At 37.7% G+C, this 19,540-nt stretch overlaps 1 protein-coding gene across 13 annotated transcripts in view; it reads right to left on the bottom strand.

The window, feature by feature from the left end:
* The window catches only part of PIAS1 (protein inhibitor of activated STAT 1), a 149,082-nt gene that overhangs the window by 16,722 nt on the left and 112,820 nt on the right, over positions 1–19,540 (bottom strand). For all 13 annotated transcript variants that reach the window (XM_036245440.1, XM_036245422.1, XM_036245448.1 and 10 more), the window contains exon 8: positions 10,338–10,411. In XM_036245440.1, coding sequence (XP_036101333.1) covers positions 10,338–10,411 — 74 coding nt within the window. The remainder of the gene's footprint in view (positions 1–10,337; positions 10,412–19,540) is intronic.

The raw sequence follows: 19,540 nt of genomic DNA, 5'->3' as shown, positions 1-19,540 counted from the left end.
TTCTCGGTCAGGGCACATGCACAGGTTGTGGGCCTGATCCCCAGTCTGGGGCATGCAGGAGGCAGCCAATCGATGTTCTCTCTCATCGATATTTCTCTCTCTCTCTCCCCCTCTCCCTTCTTTAGTCTCTAAAATCAATAAAGGAGAAAAAAAATTTTTTAAGTACAGGAACATATTTGCTTCAAATCACTTTGCAAGCTAGTAAGAGACTCACCCAAACCCCAGCTCCTTCTTCTAGTCTGTGCTCACACAGTAATACAACTTCATTACTCCCTTTCTATACTTATGTTCAATTTTAATGATTTGATATACATAAATACTTGATAAAAAGGCAAAAAGAATAAACTAGCACTTATAAAAGAAAAAATATCTATTCATTAGCCAAAAGCGGTTCATTAGTCCAGAAACATTTCCAAATGATAATCTGGTTGTTGGTGCTAAATTAAAATTGTACACCCTAAGTCAGACCTTAACTTACCTGTGAAATGGAAATTCCTACTTAGGCATTTTTGTTACTGCCTTAATACTAAGTAGAGAAATTAGAAACTAAGAATCCTTGACAAATATAATACTAAACAAGTTCATGTACTGGTAACTAGCAGGTTACTTCTGATAGTTTAGGAAGACAATGGATAAGAAGATATGGTTTTCACCTCACATACCTTCATCCCTATAATCCCCAGTGGTCAGCTCATCTTTTTGGTAAGAGAGCAACTCTCAAGGAACACTGATACATGAACGGCACAGGAAGAACATTTACAAATAGGTATAGGAGCCCAGTTGGTGTGGCTTAATGGTTGAGCGTCGACCCGTGCACCAAGAGGTTGCTAGTTCAATTCCCAGTCAGGGCACGTGCCCAGGTTGCGGGCCCAATCCCCAGTGGGGGCCTGCAGGAGGCGGCCAATTGATGTTCTCTCTCTCCCTCTCCCTCTCTCTCTCTCTCAAATCAATAAAGAAAAAAAAAAGTATAGAAAAGGAAAGTTCACTTTCAAACGCACTGGTTATTAACAGTCACACAAATGCCCTGATTCAAAGAATCATCAAGTTATACTATTATATGATACTCCTCCCTCATGTTCCTGATTTTAAAAATCAATCACTAACTCTGGTCAGTTTGGCTCAGTGGTTAGAGCGTCGGCCCACGGTCCAGAGAGACCTGGGTTCGGGTCGCGCTAAGGGCACGTACCTCAGTTGCAGTTTGTCCCCGGCCCTGGTTGGGGTTGTGAGGGAGGCAGCCACTCGAAGTGTTCCTTTCACGTCGATGTTTTTCTCTCTCTCCCTCCCACTCTATCTGAACAAAAATAGAAAAATGTCCTTGGGTGAGGATAAAAAAAAAAAAAATCACTAAATTCTAAATACAAATGGATACTGATTTCTTTAACTTGGTGTCAGGACAGAAACTGAACTTTGAACATCTTTGTCTTATAATTAAAAATTTCCCTTTTCCTTGCCTTGGCCAGTTTGGCTCAGAGGTTAGAGCATTGGCCCGCGGACCAGAGAGTCCCAGGTTCGGTTCTCGCTAAGGGCACATACCTTGGTTGCAGTTTGTCCCCAGCCCCACTTGGGGTTGTGTGGGTGGTGACCAGTTGTTGTGTCTCTCTCACATTGATGTTTCTCTCCCCCCCCCCCGCTCTATCTGAAGATAAATGCAAAAATGTCCTCGGATGAAGATAAAAAAAAAAAATTCCCCTTTTCCCCCTTTTTTTTTGTACAGAGTGGGAGGGAGAGAGAGGGAAACATCGATGTGAAAGGGACACATCGAGTGGCTGCCACCCGCACGACCAACCAGGGCCGGGGACAAACTGCAACCGAGGTACATGCCCTTAGCGGGAACTAAACCCGGGTCTCTCCAGACCGCAGGCGGACGCTCTAACCGCTGAGCCAAACCGGCCAGGGCCCCTTTTCCCTTTATAGCAGTGGTTCTCAACCTTCCTAATGCTGCTACCCTTTAATACAGTTTCTCATGTTGTGGTGACCCTCAACCATAATATTATTTTGTTGCTATTTCACAACTGTAATTTTGCTATTGTTATGTCTTAGGCGACCCCTGTGAAAGGGTCATTCTACCCCCAAAGGGAGCGTGACCCACAGGTTGAGAACCACTGCTTTATAGGATGTGGTGGATAACTGCATCATTTGCAAATAAACACTTTGAAAACAACTCCCAAATTGGTTTTTTAATGCCACTAATCTTACTATAACATAATAGTGCTACATTAGTAAGTGATGATGGTGCCAGAGAAAATACCCAAGCTAAGTATGTTTAAACCAATTTATAGTTTATCAAAAGGACCCTAAAAAGCCAATAAAATATGTGTTTTCCTTTATTTATTTTTTATTTTTTTATTCTCACCAGAGGACATCTTTCCTTTTTTTGTTCAGATAGAGTGGGAGGGAGGAAGAGAGAGAAACCTCAACGTGAAAGGGACACATCGAGTAGCTGCCACCCGCACAACCCAACCAGGGCCGGGGACAAACCGCAACCGAGGTACGTGCCCTTAGAGGGAACTGAACCCGGGTCTCTCCGGACCGCAGGCTGATGCTCCAGCCGCTGAGCCAAACCAGCCAGGGCTGTATTTTCCTTTAAAAAAGTAATTGTGTGATATTAAGAATAATTTCACTTTTTCTTCATCATCATAAATAAATTTCCAAGGAGTTTATTACTTTTTCTTCCATCAATGCCAAGTCATTTGTATTTGACTTTACAGGTCTGAGGAGTATCTCACAAAGCAGGCTCTCAAACATTCTTCTAGCTCTATTTTTAATAAATCAGAACTAATATGGCTAGCATGACTCAGTGGTTGAGCATCGACCCATGCACCAAGAGGTGGCCAGTTCAATTCCCGGTCAGGGCACATGCCCAAGTTGTGGGCCAAATCCCCAGTGGGGGGCATGCAGGAGGCAGTCAATTGATGTTCTCCCTCATCGATGTTTCTATCTCTCCCTCTCACTTCCTCTCTAAAATAGATAAAGGGAAAAAAAATCAGAACTACAAAATTCCCCAAAAACAAAAACATTTTCAATTATTTTCATTGCCTTTAGCTAAATGGCACACAAACAACAGAAACTCATTTACTTTGAGCTGTGTATATCACAACAAAGGCAATTCAAATGCACTCAGATACAGTTACTATTTCAAAAGGAACAAATCTCTTTTATTATTCTATAAATTTGATATACAGATGAGCTGTCATTATTCAGTTTTACTTTTTATTTATTTTTTTAATCCTCACCCGAGGATATTTTTCAAATTTATTTTCAGACAGAGTGGGAGAAAGTGGTAGATTGGTTGCCTCCCGCACGAACCCGACCAGGGCCGGGGACAAACCACAACTGAGATATGTGCCCTTGACCAGAATCGAACCCAAGATTCTTTGGTCTGCAGACTGATGCGCTAACCAACCAGGGAAAGTTTTACTTTTTAGAATAAAAACATACCTAGAATATATTGCCTTAGTCCCTTTAGCCTAATAGAAATCTATAAAATTATTATGATTATGCTTTACATATTGTTTTTCCTATAATCTGAATTTTGAAAGCAGATGTCAATTTAAAATGAACTGCTAAAGCCCAGCCAGTGTGGTTTAGTAGAATTGAGCGTCATCCCATGGACTAAGAGTTCCCAGTTTGATTCTTGGTCAGGGCACATGCAGGAGGCATCTCTCTCACATCAATGTTTCTATCTCTCTCTCCAAAAAAAATAAAAAATAAAAAATAAAAGATATTTATTTATTTTTGTTAATCCTCACCCAAGGATATATTTCAATTGATTTTTAGATAGAGTGGAAGGAAGGGAGAAAGAGAGAGAAACACTGATGTGAGAGAGACACATCAACTGGTTGCCTCCTGCAGGACCCCAACCAGGGCCAGGGACGAACCATAACTGTGGTACGTGTCCTTGCCTGGAATCAAACCCAAGACTCTCTAGTCCACGGGCTGACACTCTAACCACTGAGCCAAACCGGCCAGGGCCAAAAATATATATGTATTTAAAATGAACTGCTAAAACTGAAAATTGTTGAAATTAAAAAGGGAGGAGCAAGGGAAATATGGGAAGAAAAATTAAAGCTGACCCACCAGCCCTAGCCAGTTTTGCTCAGCAGTTAGATCATCAGGCCTCAGACTGAAGGGCCACAGGTTCAATTCCTGGGCAAGGGCACTATCTGGGTTGCAGGTTCAATCCCCTGGGCCCTGGTCAGGGTCATTCAGTAGGCAACCAATCCATGTGTCTCTCTCACATAAATGTTTCTTTATCTCTCTCCCACTCCCTCCTTTTCATTATATCTAAAAATAAATATCCTCGAGTGAGGATAAACAAACAAACAGAAATAGGCTAGCCCACTACATTAAGAGGTTCAAGGAGCAAAATGTGATTAAAATTTTCTAATAATATAGCAAACATCACCTGATTTATAAAATTCAAAACTAGTTCTATTCAACTAGCCAAAATTCTTGCCTAGTTCTAGTCAAGATTTATACTGTAGTGCTATATGAATAAAAATGCTTCCTCTATGTGTTAAATGACAACATCATATATATTAGCACAACTGTAAACACTTTTATAATGGAATGGGATGGCTAGATAGCACATGAAGGAGAGGGTGGATAAATCAGAGTTTGGGGGAAAGAGGATAGGGCAAGTACTTATCTTTTTTTAAAATTTTTTCTTTATCGATTTTTAGAGAGAGAGGAAAGGGGAGGGAGAGAGAGACAGAAACATCAATGAGAGAGACACATCGATCAATCGGCTGCCTCCTGCATGTCCCCCACTGGGGATCGGGCCCACAACCTGGGGGGATGTACCCAGACCAGGAATTAAACTGGCAACCTTTTGGTGCATGGGTTGATGCTCAACCACTGAGCCACACCAGCCGGGCCTTTTTAAAAACTGTCTTCTTTCCATCCTCCACTTACCTGGTCTGTGAACCATTTTTCTGAATGTTAATAAATACCCCAGATTATTTTTACCACAGTCTGTTATAAAATTTATCTTGTTACTTAGGAATTCACCTCATGAAGCCCAAGCCAGTATTTTTTTTTTTAAATCCTCACCAGAGGATATTTTTCTATTTATCTTCAGATAGAGTGGGAGGGAGAGAGAAAAGAGAAAGGGAGAGCGAGAGATACATTAATGTGAGAGGGACACATCGACTGGTTGCCTCCTGCACAACCCCAACCAGGGCCAGGGACAAACGGCAACTGAGGTACCTGCCCTTGGCCAGAATCAAACCCGCGACTCACTGGTCCATGGGCTGATGCTCTACCACTGAGTCAAACCAGCCAGGGCCAGTATTTTTTATCATGGTAAAAAAACAAAACAAACCCATAATATTAGATTTACCACCTTAGCCATTGTAAGTGTACAGGCTCAGTAACGTTAAGTATAGTCACAATGTTATGCAACAGATCTATGCCCACTAAACACTAATTCCAACTCACCCCCGTCCTTGGTAAGCACCACCTTTCTGTTTCTATGATTTATAACAACTTTATATATTTCAAATGAGTGGAATCATACATTATTTATGCTTTTGTGACTTTGCTTATCATAATATTCTTGAGGTTCATCCATGTTGTAGCAAATTTCCTTCCTTTTTTAATGCTGCATTATATTCCATTGTATGTACATATCGAATTTTCTTTATCCATTAATCTTTCAATGAACATTTGGGTTGCACATCTTGGGTACTGTGATAAACAAATGAGTGTGCAAATTATCTCTTTGAGATCCTGCTTTGAATTCTTCTGGATATATACCCAGAAGAGGAATTGCTAGATCATATGGTAATTCTATTTTTAATTTTTTGAAAACCACCATATTGTTTCCATAATGGCTGCAGCATTTACATTCCTACCAACAACACACAAGAGTTTCAGCATCGCCACATCCTTGCCAACACTTGGTTATCTTTTGTTCTTTTGATAGTGGCCATCCTGATGGACTGATGGATGTGTTGTGTGCTATCTTCTCATGTAGTTGCATTTCCTTAATGATTAGTGATGTTGAACATCTTTTCACGTAATTAACCATTTTTCTATAGTTTTTGGAGAAATGTCTATTTCAAGTCCTTTGCCTACTTTAAAATCAAGTATAGTTTTTTGTTTGTTTGTTTTTTGCTGTTGTTGAGTTGTAGAAGTTCCTTATATATTCTGGATCTTCACTCCTTATTGAATACATGATTTGCAATTATTTTCTCCCCTTTCATAGGTTTTCTTTTCACTCTGTTGATTATTTCCTTTGACATGCAGAAAACTCTTAAGTTTGGTGTAGTCCTATTTGTCTATTTTTGCTTTTGTTGCCTGTGATTTGGTATCATAACTAAGATATCATTACTAAATTCAATTGAAGTTTTACCCCTATGTTTTCTTCTAGCTTAACAGGTTAGTGTCTTACGTTGTAGGCCTTTAATCCATTGAGTTAATTTTTGCATATAATGCAAAGTAAGGGTTCAACTTCATTATATTGCATGTGAATACAGTTTTCCTAACACCACTTACTGAATAGACTGTCTTTTCCCCACTGTATAGTCCTGATACCCTTGTTCAAAATCATTTGGACATACATGCAAGCATTTGTTCCACTGGTCTATATTATCTATCTTTATGTCAGTATCAAACCATCTTAATTGCTGTTGCTTTGTGCTATGTTTTGAAATCAAGGCATGTGAAGCCTCAACATTTGTTCTCATTAAAAAATTATTTTGGCTATTTGGGGTCCTTTGAGATTCCATAGAAATTCTAGGATTTTTTTCTATTTTTTAAAAAATGCCATTGGGGTGTGTTTTTTTTTAATCCTCACCCGAGGACACTCCACCACTTTTTTGTTCAGATAGAGTGGGAGGGAGAGCGATGGGGAGAGAAAGAAGGAGAGAGAGAGAGAGAGAGAGAGAAACATCGACATGAAAGGGACACATTGAGTGGCTGCCTCCCGCACAACCCAACCAGGGCCGGAGACAAACTGCAACCGAGGTAAGTGCCCTTAGCGGGAACCAAACCCGGGTCTCTCTGGACCGCAGGCCGATGCTCTAACCGCTGAGCCAAACTGGTCAGGGCCCATTGGGATTTTGATAAACATTTGGATATTTAAGCAATATTAAGTCTTTCAAATCCATGGATATGGGATGTCTTTCCATTTATTTATATTTTTTTAAATAATGTTTTTTAGTTTTCAGTGTATAAGTCTCTCATCTCTTTGGTAAAGTTTATTCCTAAATATTTTATCCTTTTTGATGCTATAGTAAATGGGATTTTCTTAATTTCCTTTTTAGAGCATTGTTAGTGTATAGAAATATAACAAATTTCTAACATGATTTATATCCTATAACTTTTATAAATTTGTTTATTAGTTCCAATAGTTTTGTGGAAATTTTTTTTTTCTTTATTGATTTTTAGAGAGAGAGAAAGGGAGAGAAAGAGAGATAGAAACATCGATGAGAGAGAACATCGATTGGCTGCCTCCTCCATGGCCCGCACTGGGGGTTTTGGCCCACAACCTGGGCATGATACCTGACCAGGAATTGAACCAGTGACCTGCTGGTGCATGGGCCGACACTCGACCAATGAGCCACACTGGCTGGGCAGTTTTGTGGAATCTTTAGGGTTTTCTACATAAAAGATCATGTCATCTGTGAACATACCATTTTATTTCTTCCTTTCCAATTTGTATATCTTAATTCCTTTTCTTGTCAAATTCCTCTGGCTAGAACTTCCAGTACTATGCTGAACAGTAGTGGTGAGAGTGAGTATCCTCATCTTAATCTACTAGTCTAGAGGAAGAGATTTCAGTTTTTCCACATTGATTATGATGTTCACTGTGGGCTTTGCATATATAACTATTATTATGTTCAGGAAGCTTCCTTCTAAGTCTAGTTTGTTGAGTATGTTGATCAGGAAAGGATGTTGAATTTTGTCAAATGTTTTTTCTACATCAATTGAGATGATTATGAGTATTTTGTCCTTTTGATTTTTGTTAATGTGGTATATTACACGGATTGATTTTTGTTTGCTGAACCACCCTTACTTACATTCCAACTATAAATCTCACTTGGTCATGGTATATAATACTTTCAGTGTGCTGGTGAATTCAGTTTGCTAGTATTTTGTTAAGAGTTTTGCATCAGTATTCAATCAGGGATACTGATATGCACTTTCCTTTCCCTTGTTTGTCTTTGTCTGATTTTGGGATCAAGGTAACACTAGCCACATAAAATGAGTTTAGGAGTATTTCTTCCTCTTCAATTCTTTGAAAGAGTAAAAAAAAAAAAATGGTATTAATTCTTCTTCAAATATTTGGTATTATTCTACAGTGAAGCCATGGAGTCTTGGGGCTTTTCTTTGTTGGGAGGTTTTGATTGCTGCTTACGTCTCCTCACTAGTTAAGAGGTTTGTTCAGATTTCTTATTTCTTCATGATTCAGTCATGGTAGGTTATATTTTTGTAGAAAATGTATCCATTTCTTCTAAGTTATCCAATTTGTTAGCATATAATTGTTCATAGTAGTCTCTTACAATCATTATTTCTGTGATATCAGTTGTAAGTCACATTTCATTTCTAATTAACTACTTGAGTATTTCCTCTTTATTCTTAGTCTAGCTAAGGGTTTGTCAATTTTGCCAGTCTTGTCTAAAACAACTCTTGGTCTCATTAATTTTTTTCTATTCTCTTTATCTATGTTCTAATCGTTGTTATTCCCTTCCTTCTGCTGACTTTGGGTTTAGCTTATTTTTCTTTTTCTAATTCTTGAGGTAAGTTAGGGTGTCGATTTGAGATCTCTCTTCTTTTTTAATGTAAGCATTTAGGTACTATAAATTTCCCTCCTCCTTCTACTGCTTTTGCTGTATCCTGTAAGTTTTGGTATACTGGATTTTGTTTTCATTTGTCTCCAGATTTTTCTACATTTCCTCGTGATTTCTTCTTTTAACCCATTGGCTGTTTAAGAGTGTGTTATTTAGCCCTGATCAGTTTGACTCAGTGGTTAGAGCATCAGCCCACGGACCAAAGGGTCTCGGGTTCAATTCTGGTCAAGGGCATGTATCTAGGTACAATCCAGGCAAACCAGGAAATAGCTGTGTCCTCTTCATTCTTCACACTTTCTCCCCAATTTATGATTAATTTAATTAATTATACTACAAAAGATAAATCAAAATCTCGAAGTAATTTACTTAGTTGTTCATATATATATATATTTTTATCCTTACCCGATAACATTTTTCCATTTTTTGTTCAGATAGTGTAGGAGGGAGGGAGAAGAGAGAGAGAGAGAGAGAGAGACATCGATGTGAAAGGGACACATCAAGTGGTTGCCACCCGCACAACCCAACCAGGGCCAGGGACAAACTGCAACCAAGATATGTGCCCTTAGCAGGAACTGAACCCAGGTCTTTCTGGACCACAGGCCGACGCTCCAACCGCTGAGCCAAACCGGCCAGGGCTGTTTACATATTTTTGTATAAAAAAACGTATTTATCACATCCAACAAGTTACAAAATATACCTTAACACTCATTATTTGGGAAACTTTTTCTACAAAAATTAATTTTTTGGTATGTCTTGAGCCTTGTATCTACTTTATACAAATGATTGATTTTGATCTCATTTTCTGATTTAAAAATATATCCAGGGTATTTTTATATGCACAACCAATTCAATTATTTAAGCTAAATAAAATAGTTTTTAACTGGTGGATTCTTATAATGTAGTCAGTGTTGGTAAATTGGTAATTATGGCTAGATTTTTCTTCAGAAGGATACAATTCTATTTTTAAAAATGAAATTTTATAAATACACAAAGATAAACATTCCTTATTTGATTTAAAATTGATTTTAAGCCCTGGCCGGTTTGGCTCAGCGGTTAGAGCGTCGGCCTGCGGTCCGGAAAGACCCGGGTTCGGTTCCCGCTAAGGGCACGTACCTCGGTTGCAGTTTGTCCCCGGCCCTGGTTGGTTGTGCGGGTGGCAGCCACTCGATGTGTCCCTTCACGTCGATGTTTCTCTCTCTCTCCCTTTCTCTCTCTCTCCCTCCCACTCTATCTGTACAAAAAAATGGAAAATATCCTCAGGTGAGGATAAAAAAAAAAAAAATAATAAAAAAAATAAAATTGATTTTAAGAGACAGTTATTAATCACAAGCGGTATTTAAATGTTTTACTAAGAGTAGAAAATTTTCACAGACCTATAAATTTGTTTAATTTCAAATCCCATAACTAAATGTCTTTCCACCTTTATAAACTGCAACAAAGTTAGGCACATTTCAAAAGTAAACAAAATTTCTCAAATACTGAAAATACTTAATGAAAGAGTATGTTAAATCTTCCATAAAGCAAATATTATTTAACACTTACTGGACATAGTAGAGAAACCCTTAGGCTGGTTGTAGCTATTTCACTGTCTGGATCCGCAGTCAATTTCTCTTTAACTGACGTTCATTGAAGAGAAAACAAACATAAAAAGTTTATGAAAGACACATCACTAATGCAATATAAGAATAAGAACAAATCTAAAATAAGGAACCTAAAATAAATAAATAAATAAAGGAACTAGCCCTGGCTGATGTGGCTCAGTTGGCTGAGCATTGTCCTGTGCACCAGAAGCTCTCTGGTTCGATTCCCAGTCAGGTTACATACCCAGGTTTTGGGTTTGGATCCCCAGTTGGGGTGCATGCAGGAGGCAACTAATCAATGTTTTCTTCTCTCTCTCCCCTTCTCCCTTCATGTCTCTCTAAAATCAATAAAAACATTTTTGTTTTGTTTTTTTTCAAAAGGAACTAAAAGATAATCTGTTCAATTATTTTCCAATCAACTGAATGAAAAGATAAAAATTATATGGTTTATAATTTCTACAATGAACAAAGAAAGGAAAACAATTGTGTATCTACAGACTGACTGCATTTCCTGTAAGTTTCCTGTTTCTCATCCACAGAGCAAAAACCACATTGCAGTAACATAAAAGAAACTTTTATAGGTCAACATAGTCAACTGATAGTGCACCTTTTTCCTATTATAACTCTTTCTTTTAAACTACGATCAATATTATTTTAAAATAAATTAATAGTGACTATAAAACTAGCATTTACAAATTTTCCCAAAGTTCACGTAACAAAATATTGTTTACCAAACATTAATTCAAATTTCAAAGTATTAAAAAAAAGTTGTTGCCTTTTCACTATATAATTTAAATTATTTGAGTATGTACCTTTATTTTTTTTAAAAAATTTTATCTATTGATTTTTAGAGAGAGGAGGAGAGAGAGTAAGAAAAAAATACATCAATTTGTTGTTCTACTTATTTATGCATTCATTGGTTGATTCTTGTGTGTACCTGAACACGGATCAAATCCACAACCTTGGCATTTTAAGATAACACCCTAAACAACTGAGCTACCTGGCCAGGGCCAAGCTGTACATTTATTTATCTATAAACTAATTATGCTACCTTGGGCAAGTCAATCCTCCTCTGTGAGCTTAATTTTACTTCCAGCAAAGGAAGAACCCACACTAGATAATCTCTAAGTCTTTTCGGTTCAAAATTCCAATGGTTCTTAAGAGAGAAGTCACTAGTAATTTCACTTTTTAAAAAAATTCTCACCCAAGGATATTTTCCCCCAGTTATCTTCAGATACAGTAGGAGGGAGGGAGAGGGTTTATCTTCAGATATAGTGGAAGGAAGGGAGAGAGACAGACAGAAACATCAAGGTCTACTGACTGCCTCCTGCAAAACCCAAACAGGGCCAGGACAAATCGCAACTGAGGTATGTGCCCTTGACCAGAATTGAACCCGTGACTCTTTGGTCTGTGGGCCGATACTCGAACCATTGAGCAAAACTGGCCAGGGCACTAGTAATTTCACTTTTAATGGCTATTCTATTAGTCATATAACAAGGACCTTTATACTTCTCATCTGGAAACCTGAGATGTGTTACTTTTTAAAAGCGCAACTTAGAACTTCATTTAAATGGCAACACAGAAGTGAGATTGGAAATGCCTAAATGTTAATATTTCAACAACTTTAGAAGTGTTCCACAATAACTTTGAAGTCTTTATGTAGGGGGGGGACCCACATAGAGTAGCTGTGTACTTAGCAACTCATAGAATTTCAGAGCTGTGGCAACTGTTTGTGTCCAGGTAGTTAACATATAGTAAAGAAAATGGGGAGAAGGAAAGTACTGAAAGAAGAATGACTTCAGAGCAGACACTTGGGTGCTGAAAACCATTTATAGGAATTAAGAATACTGCCTTATTCAACACGGTGATTATATAGTCTGGATTTTTTGAGATGGTACATATTCTATTCAATTGACTACATAAATCAGTGAACCTCAACTAAGATGTACATCAGAACTACCTATAGAGCTTTCTGACATACTTTCCCATTGAAGCAAAATGGGTAAGAGAGACACCAATGGACAGTCTTTAAAAAGCTGCAGATGTGATTCTGATGCCAGACTGAAAAGTCATTTCATGGTCTGGAAATTCCAAATTCTTAAATCTATATAACTCATAGGTTGCCCACAGCTGAAAAGGCTTAAAACCCCTAGGTTTTAGTTTGGAAAATATAGCTGTCATATCACTTATATTAATATCATACACAGATTAAAAAAAGTATGCCTTTCCTATTATAGACCCAATTATCAGTTAACTCCTTTTTATAAAAATACATTTAACAAATAGTATATTTTTTTAAGGTAACAAATAATTACCACAAAATAAACATGCAAATAGAATTCTAATGTGATTACCTACCATTCTGTATGCCTTCACAAAACATTCCTCCAGCACCCACCATACACACAGCAATGGCAACAGTAACTGACTTTGGGTTTTGTCTACTTAAATGTCCACTTAATGAAGAAATACCATAGATCATAATACCAGCTTTATACAAAACAAGGTTCAGTTTAGTAATCTGAAAAGAAACTGAAATAGGAGAGGCAGCCTGAGGTAGTGGTATAAAGCCAGGATCTAAAACTCACCTAGGTTAGAATTCAAGCCTTTGTAAAGTCATTTACTCTCTCTCTACCTGTTTCATCATCTTGTAAACGTGAATAATAATAGTCCCTCCTAACACTGTTTTAAGTATTAAATGACTTAACACATAAAGTGCTGTAAAATAACATTATATTAAATAAATATTAGGTATTGTTACTTAAAACAAAATGTGATTTTTATGTTCACTTTCTCTCAGAGGTGGGATAATTTTCTGAAATTATTTTAGAACCAACTTGTCAATTTCTTTCTTTTTTTTTTTTTTAAAAAAGCTTGGTCTTTTACCTTTGCCATTATAGACTCAATCTGAGCCAATCCTTTCATGTAAAGATATTTTTAAAGATCTTACTAAGATTGTGATTGAATTAAATTTAACCTACAGATCATTTTGGAAAACTTTCATCTCTCCAATAACAATAACAATAACAATGAGTGTTCTGATCCACTAACATGGTACATCTATATATGATTCAGGTCTTACTTTATTTTACTGATTTTTAGAGAGAGTGGAAAGGAGAGGGAAAAAGAGAGAGAAACATAATTGAGAGTGAAACATCAAGCGACTGTCTCCTGCATGCCTCTTGGGGAATCAAGCCTGCAACCTAGGTATATGACCTGACCAGGAATCGAACCAGCAACCTTTCAGTGCATGGGATGACTCCTAACCAAGTCACACTGGCCAGAACTATTCAGGTCTTCTTTTAATTTCAGCAATGTTTTGTGGTGTTCAGCATACAAATCGTACACATATTTCTGCAACGTATCCCTAAGTATTTCATATTTTTGGATGTTACAGTAAATTCTTATTTTTTGAATTTCAATTTCCAATTGTTTACTGCTAGTAGAAATACAACTTATTTTTACAAATCGACCATGTACTCTGAAACCTTGCTAAATTCACATATTAGTTGTAGTAGTTTGTTTGTTGATTATTTAGAATTTTTTCCTACAAAGATTTTTTTCTTCATCTTCAAATAAAATACGTATTTATTCATTTCTAATCTGCATGCTTCTTTTTTCTTGCCTTATTGTGCTAGCTAGAATCTCGAGGGTAATGCTAAACAGAGGTATTAAGATCAGATATTCTTGCTTTGTTTCCAATCTTAGGGGTAAGCATTCAAGTTTTTCACCACTAACTATGATATAGCTAAAGGCTTTTTATAAATACTGTTTATTACACAGAGGCAGTTCCCTTGTCTTTCTATTCTGCTGAGATTTTTATCATGAGTGGATATTGAATTTGACCAAATACCTTTCCTGGATGGAGATGATCATATAATCTTTTTCTTTTTTTTAGTTTGTTGAGAAGGTAAATTATACTGATTTATTTTAGCATGTTGTATCAACCTAATATTCCCGAAATAAGCTCTATTTGGTCACTATGTATTATCTTTTATATACTGGACTTAGAATTGTTTGACTTAATCAAAACAATTCTGGAATAAAAAAAAAAACACACACACACACACACCAAAGCTGGAAGACTACCTAATTCCAAGACTTAATATCAAGCTACAGTAATCAAGACTATGGTACTGGCATAAGGACAGATATATAGGTCAATGGAAAATAACAGAATCCAGAAATAGATTCATACATCTATGGTCAATTGGTTTTTGACAAAGGTACCAAGCTAATTAAGTGGAGAAAAAGATAGTCTTTTCAACAAATGTTGAAATAACTGCTATCTACATGGCGAGAAATGAATCTTACCTTGCATCATATATAAATATTAACTTAAAAAGCACAAACTATAAAATAAAATGGAGAAAAGATGTGAACAGACATTTCATCAAAGAAGCTAGAAGAATGGCAAATAAGCATATAAACAGATATTTATCATTAATCATTAGGAAAATGCAAATTAAAATTCCAATGAGAGAGCACTACACACTGATCAGAATGGTTAAAATCAAAGCAGTCTGATGATACAAAGTGCTAGTGAGGATGGGGAACAACTAAAAATCTCATACATCATTGGTGGGAATGTAAAAATAGTATATAGACTTTATAAGATACTGCTAATCTGTTTTCCATATACTTATCAAGTGACTCAGAAATCCCAGTCCTAAATATTTACTCACGAGAAATGAAAACGTATGTCTACCAAACTGATGTCCATATTCAAAATATAAATGTTTTAGCAGCTTTATTCATGACAGCGCAAAACTGGAAACAATCTAAATGTAAATCAACTGATAAATGTATGAATAAATTACGGGTGCAAAAATGGAATGAATACTACTCAGTAATAAAGAGGAATAAACTACATGGATGAACTTCAAAAGCATTATACTAAGTGAAATAAGCCAGGCACAAAAGGGTACATGCTATAGCATTTCAAATATCTGGCCCCCTGTAAAAGATAATACTACAGAGACAGAAATCACATCAATGGTTATGGTAACTAGAGGTAAAGGAATGAGATGGACTGCAAAGAGCCACAGGAGAATTTTCTGGGGTGAAGAATGTTCTGTATTTTGATTGTGACAGTGGTTCATGATTGCATACGTCTATCAAATTCATCAAACTGTACACTTAAAAAGGTAATTTTTACTGCTTGTAAACTATACTTCAATAAACATAACTGAAAGAAAGGGAAAAATTACTATGTTAAATTTAATCACAGCAAAGTATGGAGGAAAAATAAAGTAAGTACTTATTCTTTGTGGGCAAGGGAATAAAAAATAAAAAGGCGTAATATTCATCCTGTTGCATCAACCAAAACATGAGAAGTCCTCTGGAAGTGAAGTTAAATTTTTCTTGTATCATTGTGAATTACAGTGGTAACAGTATTTTATTATATGACCTAAAGTTATAGCTAGACACATTTAAAATTAATCTTTTAAAAATTCCTATTGTTATAAGCTATGAGAGTTAGCTACTAGTCACATGTGGCTATATTTAAATTTAAATTAAATAAAAATAAAATTCAGCTGTTTGCCTCAGCAGTTAAGAGTGTCAGCCCAGCTCACAGGTTCTAATCTGGTTAAGGGCATGCATCTCGGTTTCGATTTGGTACCTGGCCCTGGTTGGTGTCATGGGGGAGGCAACTAATTGATGTGTCTCTCTCGCATCAATGTCCCCTCCCTGCCCCCCAACTCTATCTGAAGATAAATGGGAAAGTATCCTCAAGTGAGGATTTAAAAATTAAATAAAATAAAATAAAATTCAGTTCCTCAGTTTCACTAGCCATATTTCAAGTGCTCAATAGCCAGCCACATGTTGCTGGTGGCTACCATATGGGACAGTACAAATGTAGAACATTTCCGGCAACACAGATTGTTCTATTAGGCAATGCTGTTCTAGGTTTGTTTTCTAAAAATAATTTCTATCCTTTCCAAACATTAGATTACTTTATATACAGCCTTTTAGAAGTTTAAGGCTAGAAACAATATGAACATATCAAATCCAATACTTCATTTTATAGGCAAGGAAACAGAGGTACAGAGACTTGGTTGTTACTCTAGATCTCTTTTCACAGTTTACTTCAACAAAAATCTGAGGATCTACTACGTGCTGGGCACTGTGCTAAGCACGAGGAATTCAAAGAAAAATAAGATTAAATTCCTGCCCAAAGGAACTCACAGTCTGGTAGGGATTAAAGATGCTGATGGAAGTATGTTCAGAGAGCCAGCTGAAAAAAATCAACTCATCTACCCTGGGGGTTTCTGAGATACTTTGTGGAAAAGTGAAACCTGGAGGGATAACTGAAATTAGACAAAAGAGGCAACAGGGAAGTTTTGAGGCATAGAGAACACTACTCACAAAGCACTGAAAAGAAAAGAATTCAGTATTTTTGAAATATAAAAGTATGAGAAGAAGTGTTAACACAGATGACACTGGAAAGCAATAAGCAAGTGCTACACCATGGAAAGCTGCACATGTCATGCTAACAAAGTTGAGTGTTTATTCCATTGGTGTTAAGAAGACATGAATTGCAAGGGAATGGTAAGATTAGATCTGTATTGATCACTTACCTTAATACCAGAAGAGATATGAAGAGGAGCCAAGAAAGGAAAAATATATGTTATTTAAGAAAAGGTTTTAAAAATAAAAGCAGGATATGAGAGCTTAAACAAGAACAGTGATGGTAGGCAGAGAGAAAAGACAGATTTGAGAAATATTTAGGGTGTAAGTTTGACAGGACTAGGTGAGTTCAGTTTTAAATTGAGGAACCAGTATAATGTTTTGGTGAAGGCAGTTAGATATACATATCTATATTTGAAATTTAGTGGAAGGTCTGGGGTGAAGATATATATTTGGGAGTTGGTGCTACTTTAAACCACAAGAGTGGATGTGATTATCTCTGTGGAAAGTAAGTACAAAAAGTTGACCACGGATGAAACCCCAGGGAAAACAAACATTTAGCATATGTCCCTTAAGATAATCCAATGAAGGCCAAGTATTGAGAAATAATAGTCAGAGAAGAGCAAGTAGAAAGTGGTTGGTATAAAACACAGAAATAATATCCAAGATAAAAACTGAAGCGATAAACTTTAAATTTAGCAACTAGATTGGTGGTTTGTGATATCTACAAGAGCAATTTCAGTGGAAGGATGGGAATTGAAAGATCACAATGGGTTACCCTGGCCATTGTGACTCAGTTGGTTGAAGCATTGTCCAGTACACTGAAATGTTGTGGGTCTAACTCCCGGTCAGAGCACATACCTGGGTTTCAGGTTTGATTCCTGATTGGGGTGCATGCGGGAGGGAACCGATCGAAGTTTCTCTCTCGCTCTCCCCCACCTCCCTCCTTCCCTTCCCCTTTCTCTAAAATCAATAAACATATCTTTGGGTTCGGATTTAAAAAGATCACAAGGGGTTGCAATGAGGAGGTAGACAGAGCAACTACAGACTACTCACTGAGGAAACTAGGATGAGAACCATAGAAGGAATACAGAGCTCTACCTAGAAGATAACTTTTTGTTTTTTTAAATCCTCACCCAAGGACATTTTTCCATTTTTTGTTCAGATAGAGTGGGAGGAAGAGAGAGAGAAACATCGATGTGAAAGGGACACGTTGAGTGGCTTCCACCTGCATGACCAACCAGGGCCAGGGACACACTGCAACTGAGGTATGCGCCCTTAGCGGGAACCAAACCCGGGTCTCTCTGGACCGCAGGCCGACACTCTAATCGCTGAGCAAAACTAGCTAGGCGAAAATAACTTGTTTTTGTATTACTTATATTTTTGGTTAATCCTTACCTGAGGATATTTTTTCCCATTGATTTTTATAGAGAGTGTGGTGGGGGGTATTTATGTGAGAGAGAAGCATCGATTGGTTGCCTCCTGCAGGCTCCCTGACCAGGGCTGGGGATTGAACCCGCAACCCAGGTACATGCCCTTGACCAGGAATTGAACCCATGACCTTTGGTTGTGCAGGCTGATGCTCTAACCACTGTACCACACCAGCCAGGGTGGTTTTGTATTTTTTTTTATCCTCACCCGAGGATATTTTTCCATTTTTTGTACAGATAGAGTGGGAGGGAGAGAGAGGAAGGGAGAGAGAGAGAGAGAAACATCGATGTGAAGGGACACATCGAGTGGCTGCCACCCACACGACCAACCAGGGCCGGGGACAAACTGCAACCGAAGTACGTGCCCTTAGCGGGAACCGAACCCGGGTCTCTCCGGACCGCAGGCCGACGCTCTAACCGCTGAGCCAAACTGGCCAGGGCGGTTTTGTATTTTTTAAAGGATAAAAAGAACTTGACAGGAAAGGTTGACAGATAGAGCCTATAGAGAGGGAGGAACTGAAGAAAATATACAGGACAGAGAGCAGTTAAATGAGGGAGCCAGGTCTCTCAATATTATTTCTGAGCATCTCCTTCTGGATGTCTCATGGACATCTCAAATAACAAAGGCTAAGAATGCACTCTGACCTTTTCCAGGCAACTTGATCATTTCAACAACACTGTTTTCCATTTTAGTAAATGGCACTACCAATGTAACCTGGTACTTACGAAGTCTAGAACTCCTTCATGACCTCTCTTTTCTTCACTTCCCACATGTAATCCACCATTTCTACACTCAACACTTCTCAAACTGTCAACTTTTTTCTACTTCCATCATCATTACCTTAGTTCAAGAAACCATCATCTCTTATTTGTACAATAGGTTCTTAACTGGCCTCACTGTATCAGGCTCAGTCCTGTTTAATTCAGTCATCAAAGTATTCTTTCTATTGCCCAAGTCTGATCATGTCATTCTGCTTAAAAATCCTTTAAGGGTTGCCCTGGCCAGTTTGGCTCAGCGGTTAAAGCGTCTGCCCACGGAACAGAGTCCCGGGTTCGGTTTCCGCTAAGGGCACGTACTTCGGTTGTAGTTTGTCCCCGGCCCTGGTTGGGGTCGTGTGGGTGGCAATCACTCAATGTGTTTCTCTCATGTCAATGTTTCTCTCTTCCTCCCTCTCTCTCTCCTGCTCTATCTGAAGATAAATGCAAAAATGTCCTCAGGTGAGGATAAAAAAAAGTCCTTTAAGGGTTTTCTATCATCTGTCTTTCTACCACTTATATATATGACTTCACCACATGGCTATCTCTCTGGCCACTCTCCTCCTCT

This window comes from Molossus molossus, unplaced genomic scaffold (genome assembly GCF_014108415.1).
Source record: "Molossus molossus isolate mMolMol1 unplaced genomic scaffold, mMolMol1.p scaffold_m16_p_1, whole genome shotgun sequence".
NCBI lineage: Eukaryota > Metazoa > Chordata > Mammalia > Chiroptera > Molossidae > Molossus > Molossus molossus.
This window is presented reverse-complemented; position numbering and strand designations above follow the sequence as displayed.